At 40.5% G+C, this 18,221-nt stretch overlaps 3 protein-coding genes across 3 annotated transcripts; 2 read left to right on the top strand and 1 right to left on the bottom strand.

Annotated features, from left to right (window-relative positions):
• Window positions 1–890: 890 nt before the first annotated feature.
• On the top strand, window positions 891–3,052 carry LOC112030215 (T-complex protein 1 subunit delta). Its single transcript, XM_024062910.2, has one exon. The coding sequence runs from the start codon at window positions 1,093–1,095 to the stop codon at window positions 2,698–2,700; it is 1,608 nt and encodes a 535-aa protein (XP_023918678.1). The 5' UTR covers window positions 891–1,092; the 3' UTR covers window positions 2,701–3,052.
• Window positions 3,053–5,765: 2,713 nt separating this feature from the next.
• Window positions 5,766–7,589, top strand: LOC111996193 (probable UDP-glucosyl transferase 73B6). The gene has a single exon (XM_024028151.2). The coding sequence runs from the start codon at window positions 6,088–6,090 to the stop codon at window positions 7,513–7,515; it is 1,428 nt and encodes a 475-aa protein (XP_023883919.1). The 5' UTR covers window positions 5,766–6,087; the 3' UTR covers window positions 7,516–7,589.
• Window positions 7,590–7,952: 363 nt separating this feature from the next.
• On the bottom strand, window positions 7,953–9,960 carry LOC111996209 (uncharacterized). The gene is made up of 4 exons (XM_024028163.2): window positions 9,515–9,960; window positions 8,842–8,998; window positions 8,540–8,604; window positions 7,953–8,304 (listed from the first exon to the last, which is right to left on the bottom strand). The coding sequence occupies exons 2-4, from the start codon at window positions 8,984–8,986 to the stop codon at window positions 8,236–8,238; spliced, it is 279 nt and encodes a 92-aa protein (XP_023883931.1). The 5' UTR covers window positions 8,987–8,998; window positions 9,515–9,960; the 3' UTR covers window positions 7,953–8,235.
• Between the last annotated feature and the right edge of the window lie 8,261 nt (window positions 9,961–18,221).

The raw sequence follows: 18,221 nt of genomic DNA, 5'->3' as shown, positions 1-18,221 counted from the left end.
AAGTTCTTTTTATTCCTTAAAAACAGCTCCATCTATGTTAACCTTATAAAAAGGAAAAGACGGAGGCTCCCATTTTGAAACCAAAACTTGAGAAAGCTTCACTGGGACTTCCACAACCGCCCAATACTCCTCCAAGTAGTGAGTACACCATAGAATCAGTTGCTTCCCATTCTTCCTTAAACCACCATGACGAACTTCATTCTTATTTGACCAAAATGCCCATAAAATTGTGATTGCAACAGCCTAATCTTCATACAACCAATCTACTTTCATCAAGATAAACCATAGGAAATCCATAAAACACCTAAAATGTATTAATTTACGTGTAAACTGTTTTGGTGGTGTCTAATGTTTGTGATTGGAACACCGTCTCTAGTACTCCACTTCCATCACTATCTATCTAAAAAAAATTGCTAAAGAAAAAGCTAGTGTGTCCTCCCGAAACAAAGCTAATTAGGCTAAAATGTATTTGATTGAAATTTATTTCAATCTTCTAATTTTATTTTCATTCAATTGAGTCATCTTAAGTTTCAATTTTATTTAATTATGAAATTTTGTTAAATTTCGCTAAAAAGTTTATGTTAAGTATGTAATTAACAAATGAAAAAAAAAATCATATAAAAATCAATAACTTTTTTTTCAAGTGAAAATATATTTTTAATGGAAATATTTTAACAAAATTTGACAAAATTATTGAATAGAATAAATTTAAAATAATATATTTTTTTTAAAGAAGCCTTTATAGAAAAAGCCAGCGATTACAACAAAAACACAGTTGGGCTAACGGGCCTAACCCAAAAAAACACCAAGGTCAATTCAATCGGACCATATAACCTAGGCCTAAAACCGGAAACGCTGTCGTTTGGGGCGTATTTGAAGTAGGTCAGTTTCTCACTCACTCACATTTCTAATTCCTTCCCGTACTGAAACCCTCCAGAATACTCTCCCGCTTCCCTCTTTCGAAGTCTCAAAAACCCTCTCTCTCTCTCTTAGGGTTTCATTTCTCACTCTCAACTTCCACATTTCATACACACTCTCACAGTCTCTCTCTCTCTCTCTCTCTCTCTCTCTAGGGTTAGGGTTTTTGCAACAATGGCATCACCAGCAACAGTCGCTCTCCCGCGATCCGGCTCCAAGACGGAGTCCTACGTGGACAACAAGCGCAAAGAAGACGTCAGGCAGTCCAACATCCTCTCCGCCCGCACCGTCGCCGACACCGTCCGCACCAGCCTCGGCCCGCGCGGCATGGACAAGATGATCGCCACCTCCTCCGGCGACGTCATCATCACCAACGACGGCGCCACCATCCTCAACAAGATGGAGGTCCTCCAGCCCGCCGCCAAGATGCTCGTCGAGCTCTCCAAGTCCCAAGACTCCGCCGCCGGTGACGGCACCACCACCGTCGTCGTCATCGCCGGCGCTCTCCTCCGTCAGTGCCTCTCTCTGCTCTCCCACGGTATTCACCCTACGGTTATCTCCGACTCTCTACATAAGGCCGCTCTCAAAGCCGTCGATGTCCTCACCGCCATGGCTGTCCCTGTCGAGCTCTCCGATCGCGAGTCTCTCATCAAGTCCGCTTCCACTTCTCTCAACAGCAAGGTCGTTAGTCAGTACTCCAGTCTCCTCGCTCCGCTCGCCGTTGATTCCGTTCTCTCCGTAGTCGATCCGGAGAAACCCGATATCGTCGATCTACGAGATATCAAGATCGTGAAGAAACTTGGCGGTACCGTGGATGATACCGAGCTTGTGAAAGGCCTCGTTTTCGACAAGAAAGTGAGTCACGCTTCCGGTGGACTCACTCGTATGGAGAACGCGAAAATCGCCGTCATTCAGTTCCAGATTTCGCCGCCGAAGACCGATATCGAACAGAGTATTGTGGTTTCAGATTATGCGCAAATGGATAGGATATTGAAAGAAGAGAGGCAATACATTTTGGGAATGATTAAGAAGATTAAAACCACTGGCTGCAATGTCTTGTTGATTCAGAAGAGCATTTTGCGTGACGCGGTGACCGACTTGTCATTACATTACCTCGCAAAAGCGAAGATTCTTGTGGTGAAGGATGTGGAGCGTGATGAGATTGAGTTCATCACCAAGACTTTGAATTGTTTGCCAATTGCGAATATCGAGCATTTTCGGGCTGAGAAGTTGGGCTATGCTGATCTTGTGGAGGAGCTTCCTGTTGGGGATGGAAAGATTGTGAAGATTACTGGGATTAAGGATATGGGTCGGACTACAACTGTTTTGGTTCGCGGCTCGAACCAGCTGGTGCTTGATGAGGCCGAGAGGAGTTTGCACGATGCTCTGTGTGTGGTTAGGTGTTTGGTTAGCAAGAGGTTTTTGATTGCGGGAGGTGGGGCGCCTGAGATTGAGCTTTCAAGGCAGTTGGGTGCTTGGGCGAAGGTGCTGCACGGTATGGAGGGTTATTGTGTGAAGTCGTTTGCTGAGGCACTTGAGGTTATTCCCTATACCCTGGCTGAGAATGCAGGGTTGAATCCGATTGCAATTGTGACTGAGCTGAGGAACCGACACGCCCAAGGGGAGATCAATGCCGGGATTAATGTGAGGAAAGGGCAGATTACTAATATCTTGGAGGAGAATGTGGTGCAGCCGCTGCTCGTGAGTACCAGTGCCATCACACTTGCAACAGAGTGCGTGAGGATGATCTTGAAGATTGATGACATTGTTACAGTGAGGTAACTGGTAGTTTTGGTTGGAATATGAACAGCATTGGAGGAAAAATGTTGTCTTATGTTATTTTGTGTATTTTGTGCTTCTTTAGCTTGTGTTTTGTGTTCTAATAGGATTGTTATATTAAAATATTTTGACATGCTTTATTGCCAACTTTTTTTTTTCCTTTGAATATGGGATGCATGTTTCCTGGAGATTTTGTTAGTCTATATTTGTTTAGTTTTGGTAATTTATTTTTCATTGGAACTGGAACTCAGGATGATTCATTGAATTTTCTATGTTGTTATGGTATTGTAAAATGCAAACATTGATGTATTGAAGGCCTTCATTGGCAACAAGGGGCATTCAGCATGATGACTTAGTACTACTCTTCTTTCTACTTAGATGTTCCCTATATATTTTCTAGAGCGTTTATGCTAACTTGGCATTAACTTCACTTCTAGTTTATCTACTAAAATTATATCATCTGCAAAGAGTATGCACCAAGGAACTTCTTGAATTGATTTAGTGTCTTTTGTCTTAGACTATAGCCAAATAAAGTGGGATTTGAAGAGGCAATTTAGACATGTAGTCTTGGTTTGTGAAAGAGACATGCTACCTGTCTAAAGTGTGCAAGGTGTACAGATAATAATACTTTACTAAATAGGAAAGAATTTGGACTTGGCCAAAGCTTGTATGTTCATTTGCTAATTTAGCTGGAGAAATGACAGGAATAACTTGAACCTCAAATTCTTTCATAAATCATTGTAATATCAACATTGTTTTCTAAGTGTGTAAGTTTTATATTAAATAATAAAGCAGTGCATTTTGATTAAATGTGAGTATAAGTTGAAATGGAAGCCAGTATATGTTGACTATATTGCCCTTTTTTGCTCAATCAGGTATTTTAGGGCCTCATAGTATGATTGAATGAGGTTGTGCATGCACATTCAATTTATATTTTTTAGTAAAACTCTTGTCAACTGCATGTAATCTCTTGTATTACTGTGCCGGCTTAAGCTTCATGACTGCTTCTGTACATGCCTCCCTTCTTACTTGCTATTGTCTCCATGCCATCTACTGTGTTCTCTTTGCATAAGAAATGGATTAAATAGGGAGTGATCTGCTTTTGAATCTCTGCCAAGCATGGAGAGTCAAGCACCATGGCTGATGATCTGGGACCTGATCCGAGGAATTCATTAAGAAAGTCACCATGTTAATATGATTTTTGGACCATATGATTTGAAGAATTTCTTCATTTTCTTTCAAAAAGTTTATTCTTTATATATATATATATATATTAATACAACAAATGTTTCATAATTTTATGATCTTTTTGGTATACCAATTAGGTACTATGGTGGGACTTAATTGTATTGAGTTTAGTTGGAAGATACCAAGAAATATGCAATCTTACAGAGCTATGCAGGGTGAGCTTATGATTACCTACCCAATACAGATTAGGTCACTTGATCTGACTGATTTTTCTGCTTTTGAGGTGTTTAGCAAAAATCTACATGTTAGATTAGGTCAGTTGATCTGTGCTTTTGAGGTATTTAGCTGTGGGTTATAGAAGTCAATGATATTTCTTCCATTGTTATCTTAAGGATGGTGGTTTCTGGTAGACTCTTGCTTTGGACCTCTAAATGAAAGGGGAAGTTTGTTCATAGGATTCAGATTTATGAGAGCAAGAGCTATCATTGTGTTCTGTCATGGTTATGGTATTTGGTGGTTTAATTCTGTTAATTTTGGTTCAATGTAAAACTAGGTGTTTCCTTTTAGGACTTTTTAGTTTAATGATAAACTACCTATAAAAAAAATAAAAGTTCAATAATAAACTTTTGCAACTTTGCTTGAGAGAATTCTGTTGCTTGCCAAATGTTTGCTGCACATTTTATAGTTTAAATTGGCAGTACAGAGGATGTGGTTGACAAGATTGCTATCATATAGTTAATATGATAGCCATAACCTCCAGGACACACTGTTTCAAAAGATATGGACATCACCCATTCAAAGAGTGAAAAGCACACCTTTTAAAGAAATATCGACTATGATGACAAGCTATTTTGGTACTTTATTTACGTTTTATAGATATGATCACACATTTGGATGGTGGATCAGTTTTGTTACATTGTTGTTCAACTGGAGAAACAGTATGCAGTGATTTGTAGGGATGGCAATTTTTGCCCGATCTGCGGGTACCCGGTCTGGCCCGACCCTAATGGGCCGGATTTTACCCGGTCCGATTAGAAATAGGGTCGGGTATGGGTTTTAAAAAAAAAACCCGAAGCGGGTCCGGGTCGGGTCCGGGTTTTTAAAAAAAATCCGAGACCCGACCCGAAACCCAACCCGGATAAAAACCCGGTACTCAGAAATTACAAAAGTACCCTCTCTATATATATACCTATAATCTAACCCTAAATCCCTAATCCCTCATTTCTATTTTCTTCAGCACTCACGCCTCTCTCCCTCAGCTCAGTCACTCCGAAACTGCCTCACGCCTCTCTCCCTCAGCTCAGTCACTACCTCTCCCTCAGCTCAGTCACTCCGAGTCTCCGACACACCCTCAGTCCGACACGGCCTCACACTCTCACAGCCCTCACTCACTCTCAGTCACTAACACACTCTCTTTAATCTCGCCTCTCTCTTATCTCAATTTCTCTTCTCACAAATTGAACGGTGGTTTATGGAGTGAAGGTTGTGATACTCACGGACTGAATGGTGTTTTTGGGTTTGTATTGTTGTATGGTGTTTGGATTTGTGTGTTTGTTTCCCAAGAAATTTTGGGTTTATTCACAGATATTTCTGGGTTTGCTAGAGACGGTTTGGGTTTATTCAAAGATATTTTGGGTTTATTCAAAGAAAATTTCTGGGTTTATTCAAATTTTGGTTGGATAATTAATTTGGGTTTTTCTGGGTTTGCTAGAGACGGTTTAATGTTAGGTTCTTGTTAATGTTTTGGGTTGTGTTCTTGTGTTTGAATTTTTTGGGTTTGTGTTCATGCGTGTTCTTGTGTTTTAATTCTGTTTTATGTTTTGTGTTTTTTTTTTTTTTTTTTTTTTTTTATTTTAATTTTTCAAAATTGAAGAATTAATTAAAAAAAATTTTGGTTGGGCCACGAATTGGGCCCAATCCTTTAACGGGGCCCGCGGGCCCCGCGGGCTCCGGTAGGGGCGGGTTCGGGCCCCGAAAAAAAACCCGCTTAGTAAACGGGCCGGGTTCGGGCCACGGGCTTTGGCCCGCGGGTCGGGTCCGGGTATAAAAAACCCGGCCCGAACCCGACCCGTTGCCATTCCTAACCAAGACTTGTCGGTCACTTTATCCAACCAAAGTTAATTTTACTTCACTGACTCAAGTCTCAACCCTCAAATACCAGCTTTGTTCTGTTATGTTGATGAAAAACAAGTTCAATTAAAGATGTCTTCTTCAACTTCAAGCTCGAGCTCAGGTGAGATTTTGGTGGTGCCCAAAATTGCGCAAGGCCATCTCTTCCCTTGTATTGAGATCTGCAAACTCCTCCTCTCTCGAAATTACAGCATTACCCTTCTTGTTGATTCCGATATTACTTCTTCTATCCCTTCCTCTCTCCTCCATTCCCCTCTCTTCCACTTCCAACTCACCAAAGACATTCATGGGTGGTATCTCCAACGTGACCCGGGGGTTACGACCCGACCCATCTGTGCCATCGTAGACCACATCATCAACAAGAACACCCACCATGTTTTCTCCGAATTCGCCATCCCCACTGTCGTTTTCATCACTTCTGGAGCCTGCTGGGCCGCCGTCCAGCACGCTATTTGGGTTGCCCGACCCGGAGACATGACACCCGGCGAAGTTCGGACTCTTCCCGGGTTACCCGAAGACATGGTTCTCAAGTATTCGGATCTTAAGCAAAGGCGTCATTGGATGAAGATGGGCCCTCCTCATGAACAAAAGGAGGGCCCACGAGGTGATGGTGGTGGTGGTCGTGGCGGTGGTCGTGGCAGTGGTCCTCCACGTGGCCCGCCTTTTCCGGGTGAGCCTGCTCCTTGGGTGGAAGAAGTGGAATCCGCTGCAGCAATTTTGATCAACACGTGTGATGATCTCGAGCGTCCATTTCTCGATTACGTGGCAAACTTGACACGCAAGCCTGTTTGGGGTGTGGGTCCCTTGTTGCCTGATCAGTTTTGGGAGTCTTCGGACTCGTTGCTGCTCCGGGTCCAGGACCAAGAGATCCGACCCAATAAAGAATCCAATTACACTGAGGACCAGGTAATTGAATGGTTGGATCAGCAGCCACGTGGGTCTGTGGTGTACGTGTCATTCGGGAGTGAAGTGGGTCCTACAATGGAGGAGTACCCTGAGCTGACTAAAGCATTGGAGGAGTTGACCGGGTCAAACTCATTCATATGGGTCATCCAAAAGAAATCTGATTATTTTCCAAACGGGTTGGATGGGAAAGTAGGGAAGAATGGTTTGATAATACACGGGTGGGCACCACAGTTGTTGATATTGAGTCATCCATCAACAGGTGGATTTGTTTCTCATTGTGGTTGGAACTCTACTGTGGAGGCAATTGTGCGTGGGGTCCCACTCTTGGCATGGCCTATTAGGGGTGACCAATACTATAATGCCATGTTGGTGGTGAATCATCTTAAGGTGGGGGCCATGGTCTCAGAGAAGTACCCAGCTGATATGGTAAACAAGGATGATATATTGGGTGGGATGCAGAGGGTTTTGAAAGACAATGAGATCAGAAGGCAGTCTGAGATACTTGGTGCCAAGTTTGAGCGAGGCTTTCCAGCAAGCTCATTGGCCTCCTTGGATGCTTTTAGCGATTTTATCAAACATAAAGCAGCGGCCTAGCTTTTCTTATATTAGTCGCCTTGTAATCCAAATCTCAGCTATTTTGCATATATATATAAATTTCATTTGCAATAGCTTGTTGTTCAAAAATTCTTCACCAATATCGGTGCCTAATGTGCATATAGAAGTATCCACAGAATTTGGCACATTAGATGCAGTGTTGAGAACCTGAATTGGTCCCCATTCAATGATCTTTGTATATAAAAACCAACATCGCTAAGATATTATGAGAGCACTTACTTAGCATCTATTAAAGCTAAGATGACACTTGTAAAGGGTTCAAATCCCCGCCTACCACCAACTATTTTTTCTTTTTTTGGATAAATAAGTATGTTTTATTCAAATGTAAAAGGAACCCCAACAATTGAATTATCAAAAAATGAAAATCAGAAACACAAGGAAAATCCATATGTTGTGTAATTCAGTCTAGGTTGGAATATTTTAACATTAAATAGTATTCCTTCCATTCATAGTTAATGAGGGAAATGAGGGAGGCATACAAGTGACGTATACTTTCATCCAACCAAAATTTTCACATTGTCTATTTCATTCTAGAGAGACAACGGTTAAAATTATGAAACAAGAGGCGAAAGTACTCATTAGGCTAATAATCTACTAATTTGGGAAGTAAAATCCAAATTTGATATTATTTTTTCTCAAAAATACTCAAAGTTGTTCGGCACAAAAATCACCAGAGTATTAGAAGTGGACATGTTGGCTTTATTTTGCCGCATCAGTTGCCTCTGCAGTTTTAACTTCTCTTGGGCACTGTGAGACATAAGGCCTTAGCTGCACCAAAAGGGAGGGACAACATGAGCGAATTTACTATTTATAAACGTTAGAAATGGAAGCAAAGCAACATAAATGCTGGGATTTCTTGAGCAACAATAAAACGAGGCCTCAAAAAGCTTCCATGTCAATAAGCATTCTGTACAATGTGAAGCAGCAAAGGAACCTTTCCCTTTGAAGACTCACAACATTCAAATATATACAAATAGTCTTTAAAGTTTACAAAAATGAGTACCTTGAAGTCAGTCAAATCTGGGACTACATAATTAGGCAGCTTTTCATTCACCACAACATATCCACCTGCATCAATATTCCAAATGCATTACAAAAGAAGCAAGCGAAGTACTTAACATAGCATAAGCGTTCTTTCTACTTTGCAGTATTTCAGCACACATGATACGGGTAGTAACAAATGAATTTTTGCAGCATAATACTTATGTTGGGATACAAGGCTAAATGTTCAACAAACAAAGAAATGCTCAATGAACCAATAAACCACAATCAGATTACTGTATATGCAGGGCTAAATGGCCACACCTTTGCGGGTATGGAATCCAGTTGGTTTGCAGTTCTTCCCCTTGTAGTAATCTCGCGGCGCCCTCTTTGAAGAGAGAATGTCAAGGGACGATGGCCGCTTTCTTCGAAATGCCCTCCCTAAGCCTAATATCAACCCCAGTGGCATTTTGTTTTCACCCTAAAGGCAGGGAAACAATTGAAGTACTATACATCATGTACCAAAACCTGACAGTTAAATGCTAAAGAAACTAACGGAATTATGAAACTGCATAGAGATTAAAAAAAGTGGCATAATATATCAACAATACACTCATGTTGTACCTAATGACATGACAGAAATTTGAAGGGAACTTGCTATAAAACCTCATACTAATCTAAGAATGTGCACATAACATTTTTTTTAGGTAAGTCAGTTAGATTTCATTGAAAAAAGAAGAGCGTACAAGGGGCAGTCAGACCCAAATTACAGTTAGAAATCTAAAATTTTTTTTTGGGTAAGTTAGTTAGATTTCTGGAATTTTGTTTGAAAATATGCAAACAAGCGAGTTCAAGTTACACTTCCTCCATAAACAAGATGGAAAGTACGGTTGTCGTTTCAAGACTTAGTCTATGATGCACGAATACGTGTACGGGGACAGGGATACAATATTTTTTGAAAAACCCAGGAGAGAGAATGATAGTTTGAGAGACTTACTGGCCAGAAGGGGGAGGAGGAGCTCCGGTCAGAGGCAGAGGCGCAGAGGCTGAGCTCAGAGGACTGAGGAGAGAATGAGAGTGACAGTAGAGACCGATCGTGTGAGAGAGATTTAGGTCTTTTAACCCAGTTGGGCCGATCGACGGTTGGAGATTTGCCAGGTGTCAAGATTTTATTTTATTTTTGGGCCAGCTGGGCCGACGACCAATCAAACCCCAAAGAAAAACCAAAGAATCAGAGAGAGAGAGAAATGTCAGGAAGAGGAAAAGGAGGCAAGGGTTTGGGAAAGGGAGGAGCGAAACGGCACCGTAAGGTCCCGAGGGATAACCTGATTCGCGATGCTCAAGATCTTCTTGGAGAACCTGATTCGCAAGGCTGAGTAATGGGTTTGAAGTAGTTAACAGTTGCTTTGCACTTGCAGAGTTTGTTGCTATATCCATTAGTTACTTAGTTGTCTAATTGGTTTCGGAGAAAATTGAGGGAAAATATTGAATTTTTTTAAATTAGTTTTTTGCTGTAACCTGTGTGAGCGGTTTTGGAATCCATAATATGGAAGAATTCTATGCCACATTGTAGTTTTGTTCATTTTGGTGGAGGTCTGTGTTTCCTGGTAGCCTTTTTCCTATGTTCTCTTAGCATCCAAACAAAACAAAAGTGTTTTCAAAGGACAAATCTGAGGAATTTCCTCCAACCAACCCATTATGTAGCAGTTCAAAAGACCATCCACTTGTAATAATTACATGATTCATTAATAATTTAAACAAGTCACATGACTATTCAATAAGTAGTGTGATAAAAGTATACACAGACAGTTTTTTGAATTGTCGCGTAGTGAGTTGGAAGAACTTTGTAAAATTCTGACCATACTTTGTATGAGAGCACATTTTCATATGAATAAATGAGAACAAAGAAACAATGAGAAGAAAGGTACGGTATGGTATTAGTAACTTGTTCTTTTTTGGATGTGGTATTAAGTGTCACTTACATGCTGTTTGATCATTTGCAGGAGATTTCCTGGGATCTTGCTCCTGATTCGAAGTTTTTCATAGTTTGGTTATTGCAATATGGAAATAACCCAACTGCCCGGTTCACTGGCTTGTGGAATTAATGTTAAGAAATGTGAAAGAAGGTCAATTAAAAATATGGCGAAAAAATTTGGTTCCAAAATCTCAAGGGAAGCCTTATGTGTCACTAAAACTGAGAAAGTATGAGTATGAAGTTGGAGTATCACAATCTCATGCAGAGTGCTGATATTTGCATCCAATTTCTCTGCTACAGTTATTATATATTTGCATTCTCAGCTAAAATTTAATTATTAAGCATTACATTAATCATTATACAAACAATTAGTTTAGAATGCTAAAGACACCTATGGGCATCAACCTTTAGACCTTAGACACCCATGTAAAGCATAAAAGGCACACTGTATTACAAAGCTTTTGGTTATGAGGTTAAAAGATTCCATTAACAAAAAAATGCATGTACTAAAACCATTACTACCAACACTAATAACAGAGAACAACCCGTAACTGAGTTCCATGAGAGTATAGTTCAAGAATGGAGAGAGAAAGTTTGAAACGCTCTGATGAGGGAGCTGATAACCTGGCCCGTAGCACTAAGAAGTTTAAGGATAGCCACCAATTGGAAGGAGAACAAGGAGATAAGACTTATGTTAGGATTGGTAGCTACAGAGATAAATTGGTGGGATGCATTCTTGGGGCTTTTGAGAGAGCTTTTGGGTTTAATAGTGAGATGCAAGAGGACATTGAATCTGATAATGAAGATGAAGTTGCACAAGATGGTAGCCTCAGAGTATGTTTTTCCAGAGAGGAGAAGACACAGATATGTGCTCCTTGGCATCAAGGACTAATCATTAAATCGTTTGGAAGAAAGGTGAGTTACACATATCTGGTATCTAAGATTCGTAGTATGTGGGACCTGAAGGGAGGCATGGAATGTATAGATTTGGGATTTGATTTCTTTCTTATCAAGTTTGAGCTCAGTGAGGATGTGGACTACGTTCTAAAAGAAGGGCCTTGGTTTATAGGTCAGAATTTCCTTGCTATTAGGCAGTGGGAGCCTGAATTCGAAGCATCCTCATCAACTCTCTCTTCAGTTGTAGTTTGGATTAGGTTGCCTGAGTTGCCTATTGAATTCTATGAACACAATGCTTTGTTAAAGATAGGTAGAGCTATTGGCCCTGTTCTACAATTGATGCTAATACGACAAATGGAGTTAGAGGGCGGTTTGCCCGTTTGTGCATGCAAGTGAACCTGGATAAGCCTCTCGTTAAAACTATTTATCTTGGGAAGCTTAAGCAAGTCATTCAGTGTGAGGGTATTGGAACCCTCTGGTTTGAATATGGGAGAATCGGCCATAATAGGGAAGTCTGCCCTTTCTTGGTGCGTGAGTATGCTAAAAGCACGCAGGATAGTCAAGAGAATGGAGGTCAAGAAGAGTAGAGAAATGGTGCTATTAACTCTAATTTGGAAAATAGTCTGATAAGCCAACAAGAGGACTATAGGGAGTGGATGCTGGTGACTCGGCGCAAGCCATTTAACAGGGGCCGAGAGAAGCCAAATGGGTGAGTCTTCCAATTCGACCTATGACAAGAATGGGGCTAGTTCATCTGATAGTGGTAGGGCGGCTGGGAAAAGAAAGGCACCAATTTCACAGCAGTCAAATCCGAATAAACCAACTGATGGGAAGAGTATTTTTAAGAAGGAAAACTGTGCCAGTAATAGACAAAAGCAGCTGGGGCATGTTCACCTTCGAAAGAAGAATATGTGCCCGGCTAGTGAGAATGGAGTGGCTAACTCAAGCCCAATAAAGAAAAATGGGCCGGCTTTGTTACCTGATGGTTTTTCTCAAGTTCCACGGTCTTTATCAAAGCCAGCTACACGAAGTAAAGTTAGGGAAGAAAAAATTCGGAGTGTTAGCAAACATGGAGGGAGCAGAAAAATGGGCGTTGTTCTACAAAGGCAAAATAGTCCCAATAGGGGACGAAACAATCAAGTGGATCAAGCAAGACCCAACGAAAATTTGGGGGTGGTTCGACTTGGAGCTGATGCTGGCATGGAAGAATATTTTTCCGTTGATGGCGAAAAGCAGAAGGCTGGGGTTTCTGCCGTTGTTGAACACAGCATGGGAGTCGACACCAAATCCGTGGTGGAGGTTTGTGACGGACAGACCAGCAATGCCGCCCCTTCCACCTCCAAGCTCAACCTTGTTAAAGGCAAGTTCAGGGGAGTAACTCTCGGAAAAATCGCTGACCGAGTTAGAAAAGGAGGTGATGATAATGGAGAATTCAGAGAGGAAGATGCTTAAGGACAAAGCCGTGGAATGCGTTATGTTGGGGAATCTGAACATGGTGAAGATGATCCAATATGCAGAAGCAAGGATTCAAGGTACCTTTCTCACCAAAATATCAGTAAGGGAGAGGGGTATAGTTCACCACTCGGTAACTCTGTTCCAGGAGAAGCTGGTGAGCAAAGCAGAGGTGATGGGGGCATGGAAGTTGAGAACCATTGAGGATCCATCTTCCTTAGTGTTTGCTGATTTGTCTCTTTTTCCTTTTAAGATGATGAATACTTTGATATGGAATTGTAGGGGTGCTATGAAACCCCATTTCAAGAAAACAGTGTTGGATTTAGTGGAGTGGCATGCTCCAATGTTGATGGTTATCATGGAAACTAGACTAAGTGGTGCTGGGGCTGAGGAAATGATTGAGTCTCTGCCTTTTGATGGGTCGGTGGTAGCTGATATTATTGGCTTCGCTGGTGGCATTTGGCTCCTATGGAGGACTGATATGGTGCATGTTGAGGTCCTAGCATCAATTGAATAGGAGACACATGCAATTATCCCTGTAAGGTCTCAATCCCTTAACTGGATTATTAGTGTCATTTATGCTAGTCCTAGGTTTGTTGAAAGATGCATGCTTTGGGAAAATCTTAAATTGATAGCTACTTTACATAACCTTCCTTGGGCTCTTATGGGGGACTTCAACGAGGTTATTGCTAAGGAGGAAAAGGCTAGGGGTAATCCAATTTGTCAAAGGAGGGTGCGGTCTATTATGGATTGTATGTCTGAGTGTCGTATGATGGATTTGGACTTTTCGGGGCCCAAATTTACTTGGACTAATAAAAGAGAAGTGGGGGGGTCTTATACAATGTAGACTGGATAGGGTTTGGGCCAACCCTTAATGAAAAGTAGCATTCCCTAAAGCTATTGTAACCCATCTGGCCAGAGTTAACTTGACCATTGTCCTCTGTTACTTAGCTTGTCTTCAAATGTATCTAATGCTTCAAGTCGGCCTTTTAGGTTCCAACCTATGTAGATGAGTCACAATGATTTTCCTGCCATTGTTAGAGAATCCTAGAATGGTATGGAGAATGATCTTATGGGTGCAATTACTAGGTTTACTATCAAAGCTCAAAGTTGGAATAAAGAAATCTTTGGGAATATCTTTGCAAAAAAGAAACTACTCATGGCCAGGTTACTTGGGGCTTAGAGAGTCATTGCTAATAGTCCTAGTAATTTCTTGATAAATCTCCAAGAGCAGCTATCCAGAGAGTACAATGAAATCCTTCAGCTTGAAGAAGAGTTATGGGCTATGAAGTCTAGGGTCAATTGGACCATTTATGGAGAGAGAAACACTACTTACTTTCATCTAACTACTTTGGCTAGAAGGAGCAAGAATAGAATTAACAGCATTATGAATGAAGACGGGGAGTGGGTGCACAATTTGGACCAAGTTCAAGGAATCTTTACTAACAGTTTTGTTAAGCTGTATCAAACAGAACAAATAGTCTGTCCTTGGGTGCAGAATTGGGATTCAAACTGGTGTATGAAGTTAGAAGAAGAGGAGGCAAGCTTTATGCGTCGGATGCCAACCGATAAGGAGATTTGGGATGCTCTTAGTTCTATGAAGCCTTACAAAGCCCCGGGGTGTGATGGGATACATGCTGGGTTCTACCAAAGGTTCTGGCTTGTTGTTGGAGATTCGGTGAAGAATAAGGTGAAGAAAATTTTTGCTAATCAAAAAGTGCCTGATGTCCTTAACCAAACTCTGATTGTGTTGATTCCCAAGCAATTGGGTCCTGAAACTGTCAGCCAATACCGACCCATTAGCTTATGTAATACCATCTACAAAATTGTTATTAAGATCCTTGTGCATAGGCTTAGACCTCTTCTACCTAAGCTAATTTCTCCCATGCAAGCTGCGTTCCTTGAAGGTAGAAGGGGATCAGATAATATTATTATTACCCAGGAGCTGATCTATTCCTTGAGAAATAGGAGAGGAAGATATGGTTACATGGTGGTGAAGATTGATCTAGAGAAAGCCTATGACCGCTTAGAATGGAGTTTCATAAGGATGATGCTCACTCACTTTGGCTTTCCTGATAATATTATCAATCTTATTATGAGTTGTGTGTCAACTACTTCTACTTCGCTGCTCTTTAATGGAAGTAAACTCCAACCCTTTTGTCCATCAAGAGGTATCAGACAAGGGATCCTATCTCTCCTTATCTGTTCCTCCTTTGTATGGAGTTTTTAGGGGCTCAATTTCTAGGATGTGTGAGGAGAATAGGTGGGATATGATCAAAGCTTCAAGAAATGGTCCTAGATTTTCTCATGTGCTCTTTGCAGATGACATTTTATCGTTTGCTAAAGCTAACAATAAGAATTGCACGGCCATTATGGAGGTCCTTCATAATTTTTGTAACTTAGCTGGATAGAAGGTGAATTTTGGTAAATCTAGAGTCTTCTTCTCTCCCAACGTTTCTAGTAGGAGAAAGGAGAAAAAGGGACTATATGCAAAAGGCTTGGTATCATAGCTACAAATAATATTGGTAGATATTTGGGTTTCCCTATCATTCATAAAGGTTGAGTGGGGAATGCTTTCAATTTTATCCTTGATAAAGTCCAAAGTAAGTTGGCTGGTTGGAAAACTAGGTTAAGACAGCTGCTGCCCCTATTGCCGAATATTATATGCAGTGCCATAACATCCTAGCTAAAGTTTGTGATTCCCTTGATAAAATGATGAGAGATTTCATTTGGGGGTCAACTGAGGAGAAAAGGAGAATGCATATGGTAAAATGGAGTACTATTACTCTTTCAAAAGAGCTGGGTGGCTTGGGGATCTATTCAATGAAACAAAGGAATGAAGCCATTTTAGCCAAACTTTGTTGGAGGCTGGCTTATGAGGAGGGGAAGCCTTGGGCTAATATGTTGGCAGCCAAATATCTCTGTTCCAGTAGAGTGTTTGAGGAAGGAAGAAAATTGCCATGTTCACAGATTTGGGCTGCTTGCAAAAAGGGAGGCCCTATATATGTGAAGGGTTTAAGAGGGACAGTGAGTAATGGTGAGTCTATTAATATGTGGAAGGATTTCTGGCTTCCTTGTGGGAGGTTAAGGGAGTTGGTTGAAGGCCCCTTAAATCGGGGAGAAGATGAGTTAACAGTGCGACAGTGTTTTGATGAGAATCTTGTATGGAAGGATTCAAGCATATCTTTTGAGCTTCCCGGTAATGTCCTAAACACCATTCGGGCTACACCTTTCTCTTGTGGTACTCAAACTAGAGATAGTCTTATGTGGGCCCATTCAAAGAATGGATCATTTTCTATTCAAGCAGCCTATCTTATTGCAAGGGGCTTAAATCCCCTGAACCCGGTTTCTATGTCTTACAAGTGGGTTTGGAGAACTGATACTCTTCCAAAGATTCAATTTTTCATTTGGCTATGTCTCCATGACAGTCTCCCCACAGCTTATGTGTTGGGTTCAAGAGGTTTAAACCTTGATAAAATGTGTAGAATGTGTAATAAAGGCAATGAAACCATAGACCACTAGCTTAGAGAATGTGAGGTTGCCCATTTATTTTGGAAAGTGCTATTTCCGATGGGGTTGTGGCATTTGTGGTTACATAGGAATGATTTTTTGTTTAAATCAGGTACTACTAACCCGCAAGCTTGGAGAAGATGTTTTCAAAGTAGTGCTGAGTTCTTCTCAATTGGCTTTGTGAATAAGGCCAAGCAATTGAAATCTGTGATTCCCGTGGGGTGGGAGAAGCCACCAAGAGGTTGGGTTAAGATCAATATGGATGGATCAGCTATGAAGAATTCGAATAAAGCAGAGGGAGGGGGTTTGCTACAGGATCATGATGGGAATTGGCTGAAGGGTTTTGCTAGGGGGATCGGCTACACTAACAGTGCCTTGGCTGAACTATGGGCTCTTAGGGACGGGTTGATTCTTGATAAGGAGATGGGGATTCAGCAGCTAATTATTGAACTTGATGCTTTGAGTGTTGTGATTTTGCTGAATAATTGTACTGAAAATTTATTAATGGAACCACTCTTAACCGATTACAGGAACCTGTTGCAAGAGTTTCCAGGCAAGCGTGTGACCCATGTGTTTCGGGAAGCAAATCAATGCGCTGATGCTTTAGCTAAAATGGGCGCGCAATCTTTGTATAGTTTTCATGTTTTTTGTAATCCACCGCCTGTGGTGGAAGGTTTGTTGGCTGCTGATAAAGCCAACATGTTTTGTAATAGACTGGTTAATTCTTAGCTTTTATTTTATATCATGGTTGACCAAAAAAAAAGAGTATAGTTCTCACAGGCATTCTATCAAACACTTGGTCAGCAATCTCAAACAACTATACTAACCATCCACAAATTTCAAAACAAAAATAAAATGCCCACATAAACCAAAATAGCAGCAACCCAACATAACATTTCCAGAGGCTATCACGCATAAATAATAAAAAAATTATATAAAAAAAGAAAAACAGAGATTATATTGCCCATTGAACTTGTTTACTAGTAGTGTTTCTTATGACAATTAAAAAAAAAAAATACAAAAACCCAAAAAAAAAATCATGGTCAACTACAATCACAAAACAATAAACAAAAAATTTGAAAATCCCAAACCCAAAATTTTTTTGTCTCTGAAATCCCCAAACCCAAAATTCTTGAAAACTTTAACTTAGATATCAACCCAAGAATTGAGTGACTTACCTGAGAAATCTGATGCCCTTCAACGATCTTCAATGACCTTCTATGCCACCGTCAAAGCCCGACCTCAAATCGCTATTCAAGTACGTTCCATCTCTCTCTAGAATTAATGTTTTGGCTCATAAAATCTTAGGGAAAGTGTTTAAGGTTATACCATTTATGTAAGTTTTAGATTTTAGAAGGGTTTAGCATTTGTGGGATTTAATTTTAAATGAATTTAGTGGGTATTAGTAGATTTATTCATTTAGATTTATCTAATTAAATAATGGATCTTTATTTATTTAATCCAAATATTCAAATAAGTTGAGTTAAAACTTATTCTAATAAGGTGAGTAATAGGCAAGTTTATGGATATGGATAAAAATTGTCACCCTATACTCAACCCACCACTAGTTTAAAAGACTTGCTGCAACCCCTTGTAAATTTTCAAGAAATCATCACATTTGTCTTTAATTAATCTCTCCATAAAAATAATAATAATGATGATGATGATGATGATATGTATGCAAAGACTGGAAACATATGGGTGAGCGGGTGATTATTTTACGAGCAGCAGGACATTAAGACAGTCCTTGAAGCATTGTATAATATATTATGCGTTACCCGGAAAACTTATAGCATTTCAAATTCAAACCCCAAAATGAAAGAATAATACTATTGGGAGGAGAAGAAGAAAAAAAATCCACCCATCCAAC

This window comes from Quercus suber, unplaced genomic scaffold (assembly GCF_002906115.3).
Source record: "Quercus suber isolate HL8 unplaced genomic scaffold, Cork oak 2.0 scaffold_731, whole genome shotgun sequence".
In the NCBI taxonomy this organism is placed as follows: Eukaryota; Viridiplantae; Streptophyta; class Magnoliopsida; order Fagales; family Fagaceae; genus Quercus; species Quercus suber.
Note: the sequence above shows the minus strand (reverse complement) of the source record. Positions and strands in the feature narration are given on the sequence as shown.